Below are 24,487 nucleotides of genomic sequence, written 5' to 3' on the forward strand. Positions count from 1 at the left end.
TGTCAGAAAGGACCATTCCCTGGAGAAAGACGTCATGCTTGGTTAGGTGGAGGGTCGACGAAAGAGGGGGAGGCCTTCAACGAGATGGATTGACACTGTGGCTGCGATGATGGGCTCAAGTATAGCAGGGATCATGGAGCTGGCATGGGATCGGGCAGTGTTTCGTTCTGCTGTGCATGGGGTCACTATGAGTCGGAGACGAGTCGACAGCACCTAACAACAACAACAACATGGCTAGAAGAGCCATACCAGGTAATTTACCATACCACAGCTAGCATCTGCAAATTTAGATTGAAGGAAGGTTCCCATCATTTCCAGAATTGATAAGAGTGGCTTACAATGCCTGAACTGTTTATAAAAATAGTATCGTTTATGTTGAATTCCTGTTTTTCTTTTGGAGGTCTGGAATTTTGGTATCTGTCAGTCAGAGGATGACTACGTGACACATTTCCAGTAAAAACCCTGGGCACCGAGTCTCCAATGAGCTTCCCTGATAGACAATTTTACACGTTGTCTTAAGTTATTGCTGAAGGAATTAAGCACACCCTGTGTGACTCCACTGAGAACTCTTAGAAGTTCATGCCTAGTTTCCTCCAGACTACATCCCATGTACCTTTTCCCTTTGCTGATTTTGTTTTGCATCCTTTCACTGTAATAAATATTTGCCCTGAGTACCACTATATGCTGAGTTATACTAGTCTTCCTAAGGACCTCTGGTGACATAGTGGGTAAGGAATTTTTGGCTTCTAACCAGAAGGTTGGTGATTCAAACCCATCAGCCACTCCATGGAAGGAAGATGGGACAATCTACTTCCATGAAGATTTACAGCCTTGGAAATCCAATGGGGCTTGCTATGAGTCAGAATGGACTTGCTGGCACTGTTGTTTGTATTGTTTCTTTTTGTTTTTGTTTGTTTTCATTAGTCTTTCTAGTGAATCACTGAACCTGGGGATAGGCTTGGCAACTATGAACACACTTGTATATTATATTTCAGCTAATTTGCACAACCAGCCTGTGGGAAGTAGATATTACTATCCTTACTTTATAGAGTAGAAAACTTAGGATCATAGAGATTAAATGACATGGAGAAGGACATAGAATGGTAAGGTCAGGATGTGAACATAGATCTTTTGCTTCCAAGTTTGTTGCTTTTATGTTTCTTGTGGGAAGGGAAGTGGAAACTCACACACTGAAGGTTCAGAATAAATAGTCCTAAAGTCAAACAGTCTAACAATATTCTTGGTTTTGAAAAATCCCTGAGCATTGGTTTACTCAATCTTTAAACTAAAAATATGATGTAAATAAGACTGTGTAGGGAAAAGAATAAGTATTTGGTACTAAAGACTAGTAAATTATACATAGAGTATTTCTCATTGTGAACCACTTCCCTATATTTTCTCTTTTCAGTGGTCCCTTAAGACTTTTATGTCATACTGTAGCATTAAACATTTTTAATTTGAAGATCTTTATACAGGAATACTTGAATACCTTTTAGTAAAATCTTTGAAGCAGAGTCGCAGTTTATTATGATGTCTGAAGAGCTTTGGGTCACTGGGTATTTCTGATAGAAAAACCTGGGCAACTTCCAGTGGTCCCTGTAAAATAACAAAATAAAATAAGGACTGTGTATTTTTCTTCTCTAAAAACCACAAAGATTGTTTTTCCTAATGTCAAATCCCTACTCTTATTTACTGAAATTAACTTATAAATACATTCCTTAAAGAAATAGAGTAGGAGCTCAAGGAATGACTATTTTGTTCATTAATGCAGTTTCTCTTACATTGGTTGGTTACATTCTTTAATTTATCCTAGATATAAAACTACATCTGCTAATCCAATGATCATCACACTTGATGTTGTTAATGCAGCTTCCCACAGTATTTTAAATGTGTTCCTGACACTAGGAGTTTGAAGAAGATGGTCCTTTATGAATAAGTTATAGGCAAAGCCTCTAAATCATGTGTCTTTTTAGGGAGTAAAGACCTTCAGGTGTTTACTTTTAGCAGAGAATTTTTTTGTCTGTGTTCTTGTAACCTAAAAAATAGTTGAGATACATTATGTGAAATCTTACCTGAAACCTTTCTGAATTTCCCTTTACCTTGGAATATTTCTAAATATTGAGGTTAGGCCTAATATTATCATTAGCAAAAGAATCTGAATGAGCCTACTAAAAAGAGATACAGTACTGGGGAGAGTTCCTATGCATATAGAACAAAACAACAGCATTGTGTGTTTACATATTACTGAGTTGTTCAAAATGATTCCATATTGCTTATTTAATCATTACTATTCATTGTGAAGGAGATCTGGAAAAGGGAGTATCAAGGATTATCTAAGATAGAGAGATAGTGGGAGTTCACATACATCTACATAGTTCTGAAAACAGGCCTTCCTTTGTAGATCACATTCTTTCAGTATAAGCTTTTTAAGGAAAGGTCATTTTAAGTGAATCAATTCCTTTATAATAGAATGGATCAGTGCAGAAAAGTAGAAAAACATACACAGTACAGAGGTCAGTTGCTACCTTAACAACTGAGATTGTATTAATAAAACTTTTGTTTTTTAGTTTAGCTTCATTTACACCGCAACCACTTCTAACACACATCCTATCACTTGGTTTAGCACTTATTGGTGATCTTTGTAAAGTATAATAATTAGGTTCTTCCAAATTCCATTTATAACTTAAATCACATAGTGCTAGTAGAAAGCACTGACCTGATTCACTGTTGTGCCTACAGATCCCTGGAGTACCATCTGAAGCATTTTGGGGTCTGCTGGATCCTGATGTGTTGCAAATGCCAACTCCTGTGTCTTCTTCTGCATGTCTTCAATAGCAACCTCAATTGGTGTCAAGATGATCTGGGTGAAGGAACACCTATTACTTAAGTCAGTGTACTGATGGAAAGTTATTTAATAAGCTTTATATATAATACATTAAAACTGGGAAACAAGCAGAGTCCAATTATAAACTTTTATCTAACAATAAAATTCTAAACTTTGGATTCCTAAATGAAAAAAACCAACCTTTTAAAGCATAAGCTGAATTACAGCAAACTAAATCCAATACTATATAAAAATATTATATAGCATGAATAAGTGGTTCATGCAAGTGTTGTATATGCAAGGCTGGTTCAACTTTAAAAAATCAGTTAATATAATCTATCATACCAATAGGCTAAAGGAAGAAAAACTATATGATCATATCAATGCATACAGAAAAAGCATATGACAAAATCTAACACCCATTCATAATTTAAAAAACTCTCAGCAAACTCAGAACACAGGAACTTTCTCATCTTAATGAAAGATAGCTAGAAAAACACCTACAGTTAGCATCAGACTTAATGGTGAGAAATTAGATGGTTTTTCTTTAAGATCGGGAACAAGGCAAGAATGTTTCCCTAACCACTCCTATTCAACATTGTACTAGAAGTCCTAGCTAATGGAATAAGACAAGAAAGAGAAATAAGAGGTATACAAACTGGGAAGAAAGAAATACAACTGTCTTTGTTTATACATGACATGACTCTATGTAGAAAAATTCCAAAGAATCTATATAAAAACTCCTGGAACTAATAAACGATTATAGCCAAGGATGCAGGATACGAGATTAATTTACAAAAGTCAATTGCTTTCCTATATACCAGCAATGGAGAACTTGATTTTGAAATAAAAATATAACACCATTTGCATTAAAACCATTTTTTTTTAAAATGAAGAATTTAAGAACGAATCTGAAAAGAAAATATGTACATGATCTATACGAGGGAAACTACAAAACTCTGATTGGAACGCTCATATACTGCTGGTAGGACTATAAAATGGTACAACCACTGTGGAGAATGGCATGGTGCTTCCTTAAAAAGCTGGAAATAGAAATACCATTTAATCCAGCAATCCCAAATGAAAGAATATCTAAATAAGATCCTATTTCATGTTCATGAATGGGAAGACTCAATATGTTAAGATGTCAGTTCTTCCCAACTTGATCTATACAGTCAACACAACCCCAATACTAGCAATATATTTTGCAAATATTGACAAACTGATTTTAAAGTTTACATGGAAAGGCAAAAGACTCAGGATACCCAACACAGTACTAAAGAAGAACAGTCAAAGGACACACATTATCTGACTTCAAGATTTTCTATAAAACTATAGTGATCAAGACGGCACGACACTGGTGAACTGGTCGTTCCCCATGGGCATGACCATCTAAAGTGAAGGGTGTACAGTACATGAAATGGCAAAGATTTTAATTTTTATCACCAATAGATCAGGAGAACAGAACAGAAAGCATAGAAATACATCCACACAAGTATAGTTAACTGATCTTTTACAAAGGAACAATGGCAATCCAACAGAGAAGAAAAGTCTTTCCAACAAATGGTGCTGGAACAACTGGACATCCACATGGAAAAATATGAATCTAGATAATGATCTTACACCTTCTGCAAAAATTAATGTAAAACAGATCACAAACCTTAATGTAAAAGGGAAAACTTTTATAATACTTCTAGAATAAAACATAGAAGTGAATTTAAATGGCTTTAGGTTTGGCCATGACTTCCCAAATAGCGCATTAAAGAAAAATCACGAAAGAAAAAATAGGGAAAATTTATTAAAATAAAATTCTCCTGGTCTGTAAAAGAGAATGAAATGAGACAGACTAGACAAAAAAAATCTGTGAAACACATATCCGATAAATGATTTGTTCCCAAAATATACAACGAATTCTTAAAACAATAAGAAAACAAACAATACAACTGAAAATGGGTAAAGATCTGAACAGACAGCTTACCAAAGAAGACAAAGATATGGAAAATAAGTAAATGAAAGATAATCAACATAGTAAATCAGTAAACCTGTTGTCATCAAGTCCCTTTAGACTCATGACGACCTACCCCACGTATACCCAAACAGGTATGTGCTCCACAGAGTTTTCAATAGCTGATTTCTCAGTAGTAGTTTGTCAGGCCTTTCTTCCAAGGCACCAGGGTGGATGAAAATCATCTTTTTACTTGGCTGCTGAGCCCTTAACTGTTTGTAACACCCAGGAACTCCCATAAATCATTGTTGTTGTTGTTCTGTGCCGTCGAGTTGGACCCAACTCATAGTGACCCCTCCTAGGGTTTCTGAGGTGGTATCACTATGGAAGTAGATTGCCCAACCTTCCTTCTGAGGAGTGGCTGCTGGGTTTGAACCGCTAGCCTTTCAGTTAGCAGTCAAGTGCCTTAGGCATTACGCTACCACAGATCCTCCATAAATCATTATAGAAATGCAAATTAAAATCACGAGATGCCACTACCTACCTACTGCAATGGCTAAAGTCTAAACACTGACAATACCAAATGCTGGCAAACAACAGGAACTCTCATTCATTGATGGTGGGAATATAAGATGGTATAGTCACTTTGGAAATAGTTTGGCAGTTTTTAACAAAACTAAACATAGTATTACCATGTGATACCCGAATCACACTCCTAACTATGTACACAAATGAGCTGAAAACTTATGTTTTCATAAGTTATAAACACAAATGTTTATAGCATATCTATCATAACTGCCCAAATAAGAAGGAACCAGGATGCTATTCAAAGATGAATGGATAAACAAACTGCTACATCTATACAATGCATTATTATTTAAGGATAAAAAGAAATGAGCTATGTAGCCACAAATACACAATGGAAGAAACTCAAATGTATATTGCTTAGTGGAAGAAAGAACCCAGTCTGAAAAGCTACATATTGCAATTTCAACTATATAACATTCTAGAGAAGGGAACTCTACAGAGACAATAAAAAGATTACTTATTGCCAGGAGTCAGGTGATAAATAGATGATGCATGGGATTTTTAGAGCAATGAAATGATTTTGTATGATATTGTAATTGTGGGTACAAGGTATGCATTCATCAAAACCCAGAGAACTATATAACACAAAAGGTGAACCCTAAGGTAAACTGAACTTCAGTTAATAATAATAATGTATTAATACTGGTATATCAATTGTAACATACATATCAGACTAATGAAAGGTACTAATAATAGGGAATCTGTGAATGGGGGAACAAGGGATAGATATATGTGAATGCTCTGTACCATATGCTTAATAGTCTATAAACTTCAAACTGCTCTGAAAAAATAAAGTCTATTAATTTATAAAAATAAACAAACATTAAAAGAAAAAACTCATAAGCTCAGAGGGAACCAGGGGCTGAGAAAAAAAAGTAAAAATGAAATGACTCAAAACTGGGTAAAGTTCTACTATGTTAATGTCGTGAGGGATGACACCTATCTCTGTTACATCATGTTGTTAGCTGATATATTGATTCACTCATTCCTATTTCCCCAATTGAGGAGTTCATACATGGCACAAATGGTTAAGTGTTTGATGACCAACCCAAAGGTTGGCAGTTCAAATGCACCCAGAGACACCTCAAAAGCAAGCTCTGTTAATCTGCTTCTGAAAGGGCACAGCCTTGAAAACCCAATGGAGAGCAGTTCTACTTTGCACACATAGGACTGCTGTGAGTAACAACTGACTCGATGGCAATTCATCTGTTCACTTTGTTTTTTTTTTCGGACTTACCTCCTCTTTGTGAGTAACATTGACCCTTGTTTTAATATAAGGAAAGGCATGTGAAGTGGTCAGAATGGTCTTCCGCTTGAACTGTTCATGAAGTTCCCCATGGGCACGACCATCTAAAGTGAAGGGTGTACAGTACATGAAACGGCGAAGATTATAATTTTTATCAAAATATGTGATTCTGTCCTTCATCTCATACGTATCAAAGTATGGCTCCACATAGGTAATCTGAATATATGCCTGGGAAAAGAAAAAAGTCTTTCATTTCCTTACTGATAGATCATCATTTAATCTTTCGCAAATAAAATTATATGGAGGATCTCAAAGATAAGCTTATATGCCATTAGTATCCAGTCAACCTTACCTTGTTAGGATCCAATTTGCACTTGTCTACAGGATTAGAATCCTTGATTACTTCAACCACATCCTCTCCAAATCTTTCTCCATAAAACCCCTACAATAAAGGGGTAAAAAAATTTTACATGAAGTTAACAGAATTAGGAAACAGAGAAAGTCTCTGATGGGGACTCCTGAGAAAATCAGGTCACTTAGTAAGTTCTTGTACCTCCATGCCAATAATTCAAAACATTATTCTAGTCTATCAAATTAGCATGGTCTCAGTCTATATTCATTTGAAACAATCACCATCTCCTCACTTTAAATAACACAGTATGTAAGAAAACATTTTAGCCACTATAAATTCCAGATTCCACAAGAGTTTCTCAAGAAAAACAAAAAGGGAACAGAAAGCAAAGACAAAACATACTCATTATCTTTAACATATAGGATCTCATTTTTATTGAGTTTGCTGTAGCCTCATTGCTTGCAGATCATGGGTTAAGTATTCATTTTTAATAATGATTTAAGGTAACATTCCAGATTTTTAAAATACATGCAGTGATATTTTAAGATTTTATATAGATTTATATTTGAAAGAACAACCCTACTGACTTTTCCATATGACACTAAGTCAGCAGAACACTGGGCAGGGCTATTCAAAAGGTAAAATTAAACATCAAAAGAGAACCCACACCTCAAAGGTAATTTTTATGATTGGGTCAGTTTGGGAGACACTGTCTTATTCAATGAATATTTCTCAAGATTTACCTAGCCCCTTGGATTGAATTTTGCCCCTACTCCACTCCCCCAAATATGTTTAAGTCCTAATCCCTGTGCCCATGACCTTGTTTGGAAATAAAGTCTTTCATTGAAAACTGTATCAGTTAAGGAGATCTCACCAGAGTAGAGTAGGTCCCAATTCCTTCTGATTGTGTCTCATAGAAGGGGACAACAGAGAGGGAGATAGAGTCATACAGGGCGAAGATGCCATGTAAAGATATCTATAAGGCAAGAATGCCAAGAGATACCTGGGACCACCAAAACCTGAAAGAGACAACAAAGGATCTGCCCCTACAGCAGACTGAGAGAGAACATGGCTCTACTAACACCCTGAATTTGGACTCCTAACTCCAGAACTGAGAGACAATAAATTTGTTCTTTAAAGCCACTTACTTTGTGGAATCACCACTTTGTGGATTTTGTTATGGTAGCCCAAGAAAAAAGACATTCCTCCGAAAAAAGGCCACTATCAGGCTATTTATGAAAGTTGAGCCCAGTGAAGTGATCAGTAAGAATATTAACATTCAAGAAATTAACATGAGTTGAGAATAAAAAGAAGCTGGAGCAATACTTCTAGCTTTCATGTGAACAGAAATCACCTGGGGATCTTGTGAAAACGCAGATTTTGATTCAGAATGGCTGAATCTACATTTTAAACCATCTCCCAGGTGATTCCAATGCTTCTGATTCATGGGCCACATTTAGGAGTAGCAAGAATAGAGACTTCTGACATCTAGCATGGATGTCTGTAAACATCTCCCCATTGCAAAATTATTTTATTCCTTCCATAAAAATTTTAATTTCTAAAAAACAAACAAAAAAAGAATAGACAAAGGCTGGAGGGAATTACTATAACAGAAAAGACTGGTTAACCTGATAAATATGAAAAGCAATCAATCATTTACAGTGAAAATTAAGAAGTTATAAATGTTAAGAGATTCTAGGAGGTGTTTTTAAGGTCTGATTTCAGGTTTTAAAGTTCTAAAGGTATCTTGCTGGGAACCAGTTAAGCCAAAGAAACAATGCACTTGGTCAGAAATTTCTTGGAGTTCCAGTTCTAGTTACATCATTAGCTGCTAGTTCATAATAATGCCTTTTTAAATATATATATATATATATATATAGAGAGAGAGAGAGAGAGAGAGAGAGTAGATAATACTATGCATTTCTCTGTAAATCACAGGAATTCTAAGGGATACGGGCTTTCTAAAACATGTGTGGGAAAAAAAGCTTCAAAAAAATAAAGTTAATAATATTATTACTTTACTTTTGCCATAAAAGATACTATAAGGATTTGCAAGAGTATGACTGTACCCATCAAAATCCCATATCCTCTAAAGGAGTAAGGCTATTTGTGGCAAGATTTGGCATATTAAATGATTAGATCTAGATCTGCAAATATATTCATCATAAACCAAAACAAGCAAACAAACAGAAAACCCACTGCTGTCAAGTCAATTCTGACTCACAGAGATCCTACAGAGCAGAGTAGAACTGCCCTATAGGGTTTCCAAGGCTGCATATCTTTACAGAAGTAGACTGTCACATCTTTTTCCCATGGAGCTGGTGGTTTGAACTGCCAAACTTTTGGTTAGCATCCAAACTCTTCAACCACTGTGCCACAAGGGCTCCTTCTAGTCATAAAACCAAAGTCAAACCCACTGCCATCGACTCGATTCCAACTCATAGGGACCCTATAAGACAGAGTAGAACTGCCCCTTAGGGTTTCCAGGGCTGTAAATCTTTACAGATGCAAACTGCCACATCTTTCTCCCATGGAGCAGCTAGTGGGTTTGAACTGCTGACCTTTTGGTTAGCAGCTGAATGCTTTAACCACTGCACCACCAGAGCTCATTTGTATTCATCACAGAGAATACAAATTAAAGATGATATGTTATGAACCATCACAGCATTCACCTCCAATCTGTGAGATATCTCTGCAAGTTTGGTTATTGCAGGCTCCTTGTAAACAAATTCTTGTTCATCCAAATCCCCGAACTTGGTTCCATAAAAACCAACACGAAAATAGGTGCCAAACATCCGCTTACCATCCTAGGTTTAGGAGAATGAAGAAATGTTAATGTAATGTATTTTTCTTTACATTATGCTTAGACTGCTATAGTGTAAAATTCCTAATCATTGCAAAAAAATTTAAATGAAAATTTAACTAGTTCATTATTTCTTAAGTGAAGTAAAAGTACGTATTTCTGTATGTTTTAAATCCACACAATTGAGATAAATTATTTTTCTTATCACACAAAATGATTTTTGGAATAACATGCACTATATTTTAACTGTTCTAAAATGAGAGCACAAGAAATAAAGTTAAATTTTAAAAACAACATTAACTTTTTTGTTGTTGGTTAGCAATAGCCTTTATGTAATATATTTACATAAGCAAAATGACCTCATAAAAATTAGGAGCCAAGCACAGCACCCAGCGTAAAGTAGGCAATCGCTAAATGCCAAGACCCTTCAGAAGCACTAAAGCATAAAAAATCTATGATCTGTATCCTTCTGCTTATAAAAATATTTAGGTGTGGAAAAGTAACTACAAGCTTAGCAGAAAGGAAAAAAAAACGTACAAATGAAAGATAATAAAAATTTTTTGAGATGAGTTGGTTAGTCTAAAGCTCCCAAACCACCCACTGCATGCATTAACCACATATTCATTTCAAGGACAAACTACACTACAGTCACCTTAACTCTCACAAAAAGAACTTGAAGACAAATCTTTTCAATAAAGAAAAATATCTGGAAGTGTTTTACACAATTCTTAAACTCAGATAGATGCAGAGCTGTTTCAGAAGAACTCTGTGGTGGCTCCTGTATACACAGACACACATAAGTATTTCTAAAAGTCTAAATTCTCTTTACGTCTAATCTGCTTTATTTTTTCAGTATGAGTTCTTTCTTGGAAAGGGAAAGCCTATGTAAAATAAGCCAAACATGTTACAGGTAATTAAGCAAAACAGGAAACTGATCCTTAATTCGAGAGATTATAATAAATTAAAGAGTACAGTGATTACAAAAAAAACCCTCCATATTTTTGTCTTATTTGTAGAAGTAAAGTTTTAAAGAAAAATGTCTTTGGAACTAAAGAAACTGGAGGTTTGTAATCTAAAACGTGTGTATGTGCGTGCACATCCACACACACACTTTCCACAATTATTTTATTTCAAAATTTAACAATAAGCTATATGATTAACTGATTTCCACAATGAATGAAATCTCCAGATGGATTCAACCAAAATTCCAATTAAGCCATCAATAAGCCAATAGAACAGTATCGTAACAGTAAAATTTGACATAATCAAGGAATGGAGTAATTGCATAGGCAATCTGAGAAAATTAGTAATTTGTTATTTTCATTTTCAAAATGTCATATACATACATACATTGCTACTTTTAAAAACAGCCAATATTAAAATATTATTCAGGCTGTAACCCTTTCAGAGGTTTTCAGTTTAAAACACTATAGTATATACTACTAATTTCTTAACATCATGGGCCTTCAAATAATTGAAGACAGGTTAAAATTTGTTTCCATTAGCTAAGCTTTCCTGTTCTCTACCAATCCTGACATGACAGGAATTACTATCTTCTTTGCATTTTATTAGTTTGTCAATATTAACTTTTTAAAGTGTGGTATATCCCAGAAACGGATTCAATACTGCTGATGTGATCCAATCTGTGAAGGTATCAGTGGGTTTACTGGCTCCCTGGATCAGATACTGAATTTTATTAATGTAGCTTAAAACTGAAATAGTTACTGAGCAGCCATTTTAAACTCTTCTTACATCCTTTCGCATATTGACATTCAGTTCAAGGAAAAAATTTATTGAGTACTTAGTATGTGTTACTCATTCTTTATCCTCAGTAATAGAAAAATGAAGATAAGTAAGACTTTTTTTTTTTACTACCAAGGAACTGAAGAAAGTTAGATATATGTTCAAATAATTACAGTATGTGCTTTATTAGTACGTACAAAACAAAAAGTATCAAGAAAGGAACGATAAATCCTGATAGAAGCGGGTCACAGAAGAGGTGACACAAAAACAGGGTCCTATAACTCAAAAGAATTGGCCAAGTGATGTGGAGAGAAGGAAAGTCCATTTCAGCAGAGGAGGAAAAAAAAATAAGATATAAGGTCATGAAACAGAATGTATGTGAAGGAAAGCATTCATTCATTCAATAAATATGTACTGAGTGCCTACTATGTGTCAGCAAACTGTTGTAGCATTTGTGATAAATCAGTGAACAGAAGAAAAAAAGACTCCTACATCTTAGGACATAATAAACCAAAAATATGTAAGCAAATTAATTAGTATGTTAGAGGGTGCTAAATCCTGCTGTGTGTATTTAGAAGATCAGGAGGCCTGGGAGGAGGTAGCAATTGAAGAGAGGATTAGCGTAGGTCTCATCAAGGTGACATCTGAACAAAGGCACAGAGATGAGAGAGTTAGTTATGGGTATTCAGGAGAATCTAGAGAAGTGCATTCCAGGCAAAGGAAATAGCCAGTGCAGAGGCTCCATGGCAGGAGCCTGCTTAATGTATCTGAGGAAAAGGAGAGTGGCCAGCGTGACTGCAGCTGAGTATCCAACGGGAGAAAATAGGAGGAGATAAGGTCAGAGAGGAGTCTGACACTACTGGAATTTCAAATGAACATTTGTGTGTGTACTGAATGAGACAGGAAGTGGTAAGGGAGGAGGCTAGAGAAGTGGGAAGGCTAAGGCTTGAGTAAATTTACTTAAAATTGAGAAAAAGTTTTCTAGCGTGGAACTACTTACTGGCCCTATGCAGGTCATGATAATCACATCATCACATCTTTTAGCAAAACATAGCTTCATCTTTATTTCTTCTTCAGTTTTGGACCACAGAATGATTATCATTTTTTCCTTTGAATTAAAGGGAAAAAAATACACTTTCCAATAATATTTTATGTTTCTCTAGCATTACTTTGCTTTGCTATTATGAATTCTTTCTAAACTTCACATTACTCTCATACTTCAGATTATTATTCTTCCCTAATAGTTTTATTTATTGCTTCTACAATCTTCTGGGCAATGGAACGTGTCTCAGACAAGTAAATCCATTTAACCCTAAACCTGTTACCACTGAGTCATTTGTGACTTGTACCAATCCTGTAGGACAGAGTAGAAGTGCCCCACAGTATTGTCAAGGATGTTATCTTTATGGAAGCAGACAGCTACACCTTTCCTCAGTGGAGAGGTTGGTGGGTTTGAACTGCCGAACTTTTGGTTAGCAGCCAAGCTCTTACCTACGCTGCCACAAGGGTTTGTGCAAATCCATTTAACATGTCTCTAAATTGCTGAAGTCTGTTCTAGTTTTGTAATCTTTATTTAGTAAGAAAGTTCTAGTTTTGTAATCTTTATTTAGTAAGAAACATTCTGTTGGGCTAGTTGTGTATTTCCACAATGACATCATTTATTCTCACCCAAATGTTGTGCACTATATTTTCTTCAAGTTAACTGAGTTCCATATAGGCAATCTATTATTAGATCTATTCTTCTTAAAGAGCACATTCAGCTTTACTGGTTCATTATCAGTTACAGATCCCAACTTTGGAACACATGTTGGATTTTATCAATCAAATTGTGTTAAGATTTTATGTAATAGTAGTCATAATAATAATGATGATAACCATCATAGTAACAACAAAAATAATGATCTCCAACATTTTTTGAGTACTTACTACATGTCAGATATTAGCTAATCAGTTACATACACTGTCAATTCTTATCACAACCTTATAAATTCCATAATTTTCATCCTCATTTTGTAAATGCATAAACATAACTTGCCCAAGGGTCACAGTGTTGGTAATTGGTGAAGGTGAGAGTTCAACCACAATATTTAACACCTGAATCTAAGATCTAAATTAAGCTGAATGCTTCCCACACACTACTGCTCTACACGCACACACTAGGATATTTAGTATGATTTCTCAAACCACCTTCTACTTCTCTGATGTTTTTCCTTAATAATTACTGGGTATCTCTTTCCCTGTGGTTTGTATCTTTCTCTGTATTACAGCATGTTTCTCTGTTGTAATTGTTTCTGCATGTTTACATCTCCTTCCTGTATATTCCAGTGTAAAGATTCTTCTAAGATATATCCTACTCCACTTCTTATCAGAAATTCAATTTTGACTACTATATATCCTAGTCCAGGGGAAAAAAAAAAGTCATATTTACTATCATGTAGGAGTAAATTTCCATATCTTTTTCTCTTCAAAGGGGCAGAACATGAAATGTATGGCATATCTCATCAAGTGCTCAGTCCTAAGTTTATACCAATTATCAGGGACTCACCAAAAACTGGAAAGTATCTCTTTCTAGAAATAGTAAGTTTCTTCCTACTTACTGTATTTTCCTCAAATCTAACTTCATCTTCCTGAGAAAGGCTTTTGGTTGTTTTATACCTCAGAACTCCAAATTCAGTACCATCAAGCTGATTCTGACTCACAGAAATCCCCAATGGATTTACAAGGCTATAAATCTTTACGGAAGCAGATCTCCCGATCTTTCTTCCATGGAGTAGCTGGTGGGTTTGAACCACCGACCTTCTGGTTAGCAGCCAAATGCCTTAACCACTATACTACCAGAGCACCTTATTTCATATCTACAGTTTTCATTTCTTCTTTAGAATATCACAGGATTCCATGTAAGTGCTTCAAAATACTTCTGATTATGCTCTTGTTGTGTCATCAAGCTGATTCTAACTTATAGTGACCCTATAAGACAGAGTAGAACTACCCCATAAGATTTCCAGGCTGTAATCTTTATGGGAACAGATTGCCAAGTCTTTTCTCCCATGGAGTGGCTGGTGGGTTCGAACCATCGACTTTTCAGTTAACAGCCAAGCACTTCACCAATGCTCTACCAACACTCCTTAATTATGTGCTATACTCTTAGAATTTTTTTTCATACCTAGCTTTCAAAGCCCCAACCCCCCAATTTTAATTTGCTGTTTCTAATTCTGCTTTACTTTTTACATGCTCAGATAAGTTACTTTATCTCTTTCAGCTTTAGTGTGTACTAAATCATGTAAGAATTCAAGAGAGGTCAGTAAGCAAGAAGTATGGTCAGTATTTCTGATCATATAAAAACTAAAATACTGGTTCATATTCCTGTCCATCCAGTTCAATGACAAGAGATAAGACCTAGTCATTTTGAATGACTTTAATTTCAAGGGTTAGGACACCCCACATTTCTTTAGCTACTCAGAAGAGAGAGTTAACATCAACAAAGCTAAGCTCATCTTCTCTAGGCTTTCTAGAAACTCTGAGACATGTCTACTAGGATGACAGTATTCCCATTGAAGAAATATATTGTAATCTTTCAGGAAAGAAAAAAAATTCAGTATCAAAGGACTGTTACCTGTTATTAATATTTAAGGACTAATTTTTCTGAAAAATTTAAACTTGTATTAGTCTATTTCTGATTATAAAATCCATCACTATTTGATAAATAAACGTATTTTTTAAAACAAAAAAATACATACACAAAGTATGAAATGGTTCTAAAAACTTTCCATATAGAAATTCAACATTTGTCTTTTTTCAAAAAATAATTAAAAATACAATAAAAAGATAGAAATTATTAAAATATACTTTATTTGCTATTATTTCAAAATAACAAAAGGGCTTTTAATAAAGAGAAATAATAAAAGTGAACACTAGACAGCTATTAAGGAACTAAAACTGGCAGAGCAAGTAATAGCCACCATGATTCATGAAAGGTTCATGATTTGTTTATTTTGCATGGTAAAACACTTATCAAATTGGTAAGCACTAAGTTTTAGAGTTATATTTTGCATGTGTGCATACAAATGCACGTGTGCACATGAACAGACACGCACACACACACACACACACCTACAAAGCTTTGCCAACTCAAATAATCTGTACCAAATGCAGAAATACACTGCTATTATATAAGCCAAGGAAAGCTTTTCCTCTAAGTCAGAAAGTAAGTTACCAATTCAAGAAGCCTTTCTACAATGAGTAAATTATCCTCACTGGATTTCAATCCAGTAAGAGTTCTATAAGAATCCTAGGAAATTTGTTGGCATAGCTTTTAGATAAAATGAAATTACTGGAGTTTATACAGAGTCAAAAAGAAAAATATTCACAAGGTAGGAACTTACCACAATAGACAATAGTAAAAGTAGGGAGTAGGGTCAGCAACCAGGGGCAAGAGAAGAGAAAACAGAAAGCATTTTAATTAGGAAAATTTCAAAACAAATAAGCAGCAAATGGTAGCAAACACATCTTTAAAATGCAAGCATCCATTAAAGTTTTACAAGAGAAAAGCAAAATATAAGCGTGCAACAAATTTAGCAGCTATAAAGCTAAAGTCCCAGTAAAAGGTAGTGACACGAATATAAACAAGAAAATAAAGTCTGTGCAGCTTTTACCATGCAATACACATGATGACAGAATGATATTAATGTCATACCAGTGAAAATTATACCTTTCAGGGGTCGATTTAGCATCAAGCAGACTACTAATAAACTGCTCAGAGGTTTCATTATATTCTTTTATGCCTAATTCTCAGCTAATTCTTTTTCATGTTAGGAAATCCATAAGGAACTTTATCACTCATAGGAAATCTTGGGAAGTCCCTTTACAAAGTTTTCATTGGGCCATAGAAATGAGTGCTTACATATTAATAAGGTCACAGACACTTAATCTGGAGACGTAAGATAGATATAAAAGCACTGTCTTCATATGAAGAAAAGCAAAAGGTGAGTACTAATTCAGAAATGAAATAAACTCAATAGCAACATTTATTCCTAATCTTTTCTCTTTGGGACTCCAAACAAGGTTTGCTATGAAAAGCAGACAGATGAAGTCTAAGCATTGAATCACTACAAACCTAATTGAAAAGTGAGAGGCAAAGCAGACAACTTTGCAAATATACCTAGTTTTAAACAAACCTGATTTAGTAATACTTTCTTTGGTTTACCTCATTAAAATAAATTAAGGCATATTTTATAGAATTCTCTTCCTTTACAAAAAAATTTTAAGCTATGGTAATCAACTGGTATTTTTCAAATAAGATCTGATTTATACATAACTTTTCCAGCCTAACTACTATAAGAAAGAAAGCACAGATAGTCTTCATTAAACAATAACATACTTTTAAAAACTGTTATGAGGTCAAATTAAATTTCAAATTCTCTGAAGTTCTTCATCCTCTCCCCCAACACAATTTAAATGACCAAGAGTGAATTTCTTTCCTCAGCAGAGCTTATACTCAAGATGAAGAAAAGTAAATGTAAATTAACACAGTATTTTATCAATTCTAAGATACACAATTTTTACCACATTTTAATATCCCTGTAATTGGTATTCATCTTTCAGCTTAAAGGATATCCTTGTTTAATACATGGGACTTTTTCTTTTTTCTTAGCGTTACATGAAATTGTACATCTTACAACTGATGGCATCTTAGAATAGATGAAATACAGTATTTTCTGTTTGCACCTCTGAGCAATAACACATAAATCGACCTCTGTACGATGAGGTGAGACAACATGGTTAAAAAAAGAAATCTGTGTGTAAATGTTGATGAAAGAAAATGCTTTAAAGGATAAAAACAAACTGAAGTGATGACAAAGTGGCTCATTTACCAAAGAATCTCATTAGTGTAACATATCGATTTCCATGCACTGCCTACAACCTCTTAATAATAAATTTCTTAAAATAACTTACAGTATTTTAACAAAATTTCTTTGGTTAATGAATTCAGTTGATAGCAGATAGCAACAGAACGCCCACAGCTAGCACATGTGGGCAAAGCATTGGCATAAGAAATCTGGTCAAATCAATCTATTAGTGTCTTGAACTAACTAAAATGTTACCTACCTCCCAGCCAGTACTCTGTATAATAAAAAGTAAAAAAAGGGCAAGTCATAAAAAAAAAAAAAAAACTGTTTAAAAAGAACAAAAAGGCCAAAGGAAGTTCAGTAGTATAAGGTACCATATACCACAAATTACTCTCCATGAATAAAAGGCACCAGGATACTTCAAACACCATATTCTTTCATTTAAAATCTGTGATTTTATAAATTTGTTGTTCAAAATGTAGTAGCTATACTTTTACCATTAAAATATTTCAAGAAGTGTAAATACAAATTTTGAGGAATGAGCCAGCTGCTTGCTCCGTTTCTGCATTAGATCTCTAAAGTTAATTGCACATCACTGAACTAACCAGATTAAACTGGAATACAAATTGCAATTTTGCTCAAGTGCCATTAACACAAATGAATAAAAGTTCGTTAGAAACTAATAACTCTCAACTTTTCAGACCTGACATATATCATTTTCTATTTAGAGCTACAGAGGCTGGGATGAGGTTTCTTTCACAGTGCACATATAATTGATTATAAAAAGATCACCTGTTATGATCATGAAACCTAATAAATCTCTTGCAACTTCACTATTTTAGTAGATGGCAGTAAAATTCTGGCTTAGCAGTATAGTAGCCCTATCTTAAGATTGTTAGTTGTTCAGATTGTATCAATTCTTCTAGAACAAGCTTAGCCCACGGCAAGAAAGGGGAGGTTAAGCTGAGAGACAATAAAGTTGGACTAGCACTGAATATGGAAGTGAATAATCAGTACTCCACTTCCTTTTAGATAATGGCAGCAGCACTGCAGGGAAGGGATAGGAAAGAGAGAAAGAGAAGGCTCAACAGGATTATTTCACAGTATTTCAATGGAGCCAAAGACTGAGTTTCAGGGAAATAATTTGCTAGTAACCCAATTAATTTTTAAACCAGTTTAGTTTAATTTTAATTTTGGTGATAATACTTGGATTCCATAATGAACTATGAAAATCAAATACTGAATCATATCATTATAATCAAATACACAGAGGAACCTTTTTATTCATTATTTTCACTAAGTGTTTTTCATACTAGAAATATATCAAAGACCAACTGAATGCAACATCTAGGAAAAAGTTAAAATTCAGTTGAATTCATTAGAAATATTAGGAATTTATAAACTTTCTCATCTTTTAATGAGAAGTTAAATACTAAAACTTTTTTTGACAGCAAAGGAATACAAATCAACTTAAAAATCAGATTCTGAATTATAACCAACAGAGAAACAAAAACCATCTAATAATTTAAAAAAATTTACTAACCAATAATAATCTTTAAAAAGGAGAGGGCTATGTGAAAAGTTTATGATGATCATAATCTACTACAAGTAAATCCATTTTGTATTAATAAGTCTTGCTTTGATCATGAACCATCATTTTTACATTGCTCATCAATAATCTGATTAAAATGTTCATCTCAGGGGATCGAGTTTGACATCAGTAGAAGCAACATCCAGGCTTTCACACACTTTTTGTCATTTATACTAAAGCTATAAATTGGAATCATTACCTGATGAACAATTTTGCTGAATGCTTCTTGAAGTTTACCATGAATCGTGGATAGTTTCTTCGCATCCCTATTAGCTTCATGAATAGGAATCAGTACTTTATAAACCTCATTGACTGCTTCATACATGCCAGCCTATAAGAATAATTTTTGTAAGATGTTGCTTTCTTTTGCATCAATAAGAAAGTAAAATAATTACAATTTATAAATTCACAACATTTCTACTAAGACAATACCACTGAAGGTTTTTCAATAGGACCAAAAAAAAAAAAAAAATTGTGGAAACACTAATGTTTTAATTTCATTAAGCCTTAATTTAAAAAAAAAAGTTTGCAGAATGTATATTCTCTTCTGTATAGATGGATATATGCATATATACATATACATGCATACAAATTTTTAAAGAGATCAATTTTAAGCAGAGAAATAAAATCCAGTTATTACACTGTCACAAATACCAACTTCTCCTATAATCAGATAACCTGTGGCCTCCTGGAAAATCAAAATCAAATTTAAAATTATAAACAAACCAAAATCCTTTACTTTTCTGAAATAATAAATTGGTATAGACATTCCTCAAATTATGAAATCTGTGGAGAAATCACTGATCTTCAAACTTGAAGAGATTTTGAGCCATCATTATTTTCTTCTAGCTGGCCAGTGGTTGGCTAATGATTGTCATGGACTAGATGTGTTTGTGGGAGCTCTGGTAGCATAGTGCCTAAGGCATTTGACTGCTAACCAGAAGGCTGGCAGTTCAAACCCACCAGCCACTCCTCGGAAGGAAGATGGGGCAATCTACTTCCGTAGTGATACTGCCTCAGAAACCCAAGGAGGGTTTACTATAAGTAGGGTCCGACTCGACGGCACATAACAACAGATGTGTTTGTACTACTGCTCCACTCCCTAATTCTTAATAATGAATTGATGGATGTAGCAAGGGAAGAGAGAGATGTTGTCCAAAAGTCATAGAGTTCCCATTGCCTCACAAATTAGCAAACATATTTTCCCAAGGAAACCATCATATCTTTACATTTCCTCATCAGATGACAGGAATAAATTTAAGCAATAATATAGCTGTAGTAATGAAATGTAACTAAAACGCCCCAGGAATTATTTTCACTAAGATTAAACAGATTAATTAGAAAAGAATATGATCTATAATTATAAACCACCAGCTGCCATCAAGTCAATGTTTACTCATGATGACCCCACATGTGTCAAAGTAGAACCAGGTTCCATAGTTTTTAATGGCTGATTTCTCTAAAGTAGACTACCAGGTCTTTCTTCCAGGATGTCTCTTGGTGGACTCAAACCTCCAAGCTTTCAGTTAGCAGCTGAGTTCATTCTATAACCCAGAACAGTGTTTCCCATCTAAATTCACTACTTTGCACTGTTAAAATCATACACACACACACATACAATATATATTTATTAAAATAGTCCATAAACAGCAAAACATAGCTTCTCCTGCTAGTTCAGACCAGTTAAGTTAAAACTCACAGTGCAGAAATCTAGGGGAGAAACTAGGACAATCAAGGTCTTCAAGAGGCAAGAAACTTTAAGAGTACCAGTATCTTACATTTTAAGTTTGGAAAAACATGTTTATAGCTTCAGAATCATTATATTTAAATGGGATGGTTTGAGGTGACAATAATGATGAGGATGATGATAATGGCAAACCGAGCATTAAGTTAGCAAGTCAGGCATTGCGATAACCACTTTATATATATTAACTCATTTAATGCTGACACCAATCTTGTGATGTACGTACTATTTCTAAATGCATTTAATTGGGAAGAAAAGTGAGGAGTTACTATGTTAACTGGTACCCAAAGTGATACAGCTACTAAGGCAGCAGGGGTGGGATTTGAACTCTGGCAGTATGGCTTCAGAATCTATGCCATTAACAAATATACTCCAGGTTAGGGGTAATAACAAGGGGAAGAAACAACTCATTTCCAGTAGTAGAGCATTGGGAAAGAGGGCAGGATTGCATATTCTTCAAGCTTCCTCTTATCCTACATGAACTTCACTGTCTATTAAACTTTGATGTTGGGACACTGAACATGTATCATAAAAGAGAACATAGGTAACCCTTTCACCATGGTTCAAGGAGGTAAGCCATAGCTATCTTTCCTTTCTCTAATATATACCTTGAGTACGCTTCACCAGACTGCATCTCTTGATGACATATAAATGAGGCAAGTACAAAGGTTGGGGGATGGTAAGGAAGGTCAGGCAAGTGATCCAGGATATAGTTCATTAAACTCCTGACAGTAAGCTCCAGGCCTAAATACCTAATACAGTAGGTAAGCAACCAATGCGATGAGTGGCCACAACTTTCCTGGGCACCACGGCAATGCACTCAAAAGATCCTCTCTTTCATCCAATGGACAATCTCTATTTCTAGAGCCACAGAGCCATGTTCATCCATCCAAACAGGAACCTAAATTACCCAGAATTTTTCCATTTTGTTTTGTTTTTTCATTTTAAAATGTCAGAAAATGTTTGGTGGTGAAAGTTTTGTGAATCAATAAAATATCTGTTGCAGATAAATGCTATTTCATAAACAAGGAAATGAGAAACAATGGGAAAATGATAGCTATTAAGAAAAAAAGGTTTAAGAAATGATGAATTTAAAGAGAAAGGAACTTAAGGTACCCACAGAAAAGTATCTTAATGGTAAAGCAGGGTCATAAGGCAGAGAGCATAAATACACATGTCACTGGTAATTCAGAGGTATGAAACTGGAAGGAGAATTAACAACAGTTATCTACCATGGAGAAAGAAGCAGCTGCTTGTTCCAGTAATCCCACAAGTCCTGACTCAGTAAAGTACTTTCCAGAGCAGATACCTTCTTCATCTGGAGAAACCACATCATCTGAGACTGCAGACTCTTCTAAAACATTAGATGAAATATTCTAGCAGAAAAAAAAAATGAAAAATTGTAAAATAGCAATACTCTCCTAGCATGAAAAATGTATTGAAAGATGTAACTGAAGATAAATTATGACTCTCAGTGTAGGTTAAAAGTAATAATAATAATAATAATGCTATTTGATGTAAAGGTAAAAGATGAATCGCCAAATGGGAACAATACTGCCCAGGTAACTTTTCCATTAATAAAACGTTGTGAGAAAGAAAATTAAGAAAAATTATATGATAAGAAAAAAACTGATATGATACAGGACATTAAAGAAGATTTGTAAAGCGTTTTCTTTCTCTAGATTTACTTATCTTTTCAATGAGGGAAATTAAAGTACAAAAATGGTCTTCTGGCTTGCCTAACATTATACATAAAGTTAATGGAAAAATAAGAAAAGAAAAATCTCAGTTAAAAATCAAAGTCTTTTTACTCAGAGAGCTTGGAATCAACAATTATTTCTAAAAAAGGCATGATACATACATATCTTAAACATTTTAACATGAACATTTACAGTTGCTGTACAGTCATTTGTCAACTTTTGTGTGAAGATCTCCAGACCAGAGTTCCATGTAATTTTTCTTGAGTAAATATGCATAATGGAACCTTCATTAAAGATTTCCAGTTTTGGTTTCTTTAAAACAGAGTGAAAACTTAAATCACCTAGATTTTCATTAGTCTTTTATATTTGCCCTGCCCAAGATTAATTTAACAGCTATCATTTGAAGACTCATCTTTGCAAAACATTAAAATTTAGAGAAACAACTCGTCTGCTTTCTGTACTCCTATTTATTTCATCAGTTGACATAATATTTAATTAAATTTTAAAATTTTCCAAACCTGGTTAATAGGTGTTAGAGAAAAGCATAAATGTTCTAGATAAGCAAAGAATTTAGTTAGTGGGATAAGAGGCATGTACATAAATCTACTAGGGAATAAAGTATCACCTATGAAGCATGGTATTAGCATATTTTATATGGGGAATGGAGCATGTTGGTTTATCTGGTGTCTGGCTTAAGTTAAAGCCAATTAAGAGTCTCTACTATATTCTCATTCTCGGTATTTTGAATATAGTATCTTTGTACAGATGCTATAAAATCTATCACTGATGACAAAGTAATAAAGGCAGAGAAAATAACTATACATGCCACTGATAATTCAGCAGTAGGAAACTGGAAGATAATTAATAGTGAAATGTTAATTCATCTTGTGAAGCATCACATTAAGTTCTTATGTTTTCCTGACAAACTGACTGAATCTAACCAGCAGTGAGAAAAAGTCAAGAACAAAAAAAGAACATACCTGATTTAATAATGTACATCTGGTAGATTCCTACCTGAAAGGTTACACATCCCACAGGAAGATATTTCCGGTCTTCGAGCATGCTTAAATATTCAGCAACAAGGGCTGCTGAGTGGACTAAACACTGCGCAGCTTCAGCATGATTGCTTCGTTCTGAATGTTTGCCAGCCATGTTCTGCAACCAAGTCAGCCGAAGATCTGGAGAGGTCTGGTAGCCCTTGGCAATTCTAATTAGAACAGAAATTCTTCTCATTAGCATTTGCTTCCCAAGCTGAAAGGGGTTTGTTCAGTGTTTAACTAGAAAGGCTTGCTACTGCATACAAACTATCACGATAAGTTTTAGAGCAGTATGAAAATGTCCTTGAGCATGCTTAGAGAAATAATAGTAGGCCCATGGGACAGATAATACCACTTTGAAAAATCAACAAGTTAAAAAGAAACATGCAATATTAAAACTCTGGCCACTAAAGAAACAATGAGAAAAAGTTCAGAAATTCCAGTTTTCATAATGATAATATAGACAAGATTTATACTCAAGGGAAAAAAGGGGGACTTATAAAAAAGGCTGTTTTATCACATAATCTTTATTATAAGAGAACAAATTATTTTACTTATGCCTTTAAAGAGTTCCAAAATTATTTTAGAAAGAGTCATATGGCAAAGAATAATTCTCAAGTTTTACTTAAACCTGCCAAGATATAAAAGGAATACGATTTCTCAAAATATGCCCTGGAAGCATTAACCTCTAGATATATTTAAAATCAGGAAAATTAATGTTCTGTTAAAACACATATATACTGTATTTTCTTCTTAAAAAACTGATTTTCACATTTAAAATACAGTCTTGTGGCCTTGTATTAAGTCTGGAGCCCAGGAAGCCAGAGTTTAAATGTGTGTTTTGATTTTTAAAAATCTTTTTGTTTTTGATAATTAGCAAACACACTGAATAGTTCATGCATAATTCCTAAAAGAAGTAGCAGCACAGAGGGTCTATAAAAAGTTCATTTTGATGTTTCAATCTTCCATTAGAAAAATCACTTAAAAAACTGTTGTGTGTCTATTTTTTTTTTTAAATCAAATGTTTTCTTTATGTCTTACTAAAACCCCACAATATAAGGTGTAAGT

At 34.3% G+C, this 24,487-nt stretch overlaps 1 protein-coding gene across 1 annotated transcript in view; it reads right to left on the reverse strand.

The window, feature by feature from the left end:
• The window catches only part of DOCK7 (dedicator of cytokinesis 7), a 281,812-nt gene that overhangs the window by 25,178 nt on the left and 232,147 nt on the right, over positions 1 to 24,487 (reverse strand). The window contains exons 40-48 of the mRNA XM_007959115.2: positions 23,397 to 23,589; positions 21,915 to 22,058; positions 19,138 to 19,269; positions 17,607 to 17,621; positions 9,628 to 9,753; positions 6,956 to 7,045; positions 6,595 to 6,831; positions 2,717 to 2,860; positions 1,490 to 1,596 (exon numbers count right to left, since the gene is read on the reverse strand). Of these exons, the coding sequence (XP_007957306.2) occupies positions 1,490 to 1,596; positions 2,717 to 2,860; positions 6,595 to 6,831; positions 6,956 to 7,045; positions 9,628 to 9,753; positions 17,607 to 17,621; positions 19,138 to 19,269; positions 21,915 to 22,058; positions 23,397 to 23,589 (1,188 nt within the window). The remainder of the gene's footprint in view (positions 1 to 1,489; positions 1,597 to 2,716; positions 2,861 to 6,594; positions 6,832 to 6,955; positions 7,046 to 9,627; positions 9,754 to 17,606; positions 17,622 to 19,137; positions 19,270 to 21,914; positions 22,059 to 23,396; positions 23,590 to 24,487) is intronic.

This window comes from Orycteropus afer, unplaced genomic scaffold (assembly GCF_000298275.1).
Source record: "Orycteropus afer afer isolate SDZICR_OR568_19922 unplaced genomic scaffold, OryAfe1.0 scaffold00016, whole genome shotgun sequence".
In the NCBI taxonomy this organism is placed as follows: domain Eukaryota; kingdom Metazoa; phylum Chordata; class Mammalia; order Tubulidentata; family Orycteropodidae; genus Orycteropus; species Orycteropus afer.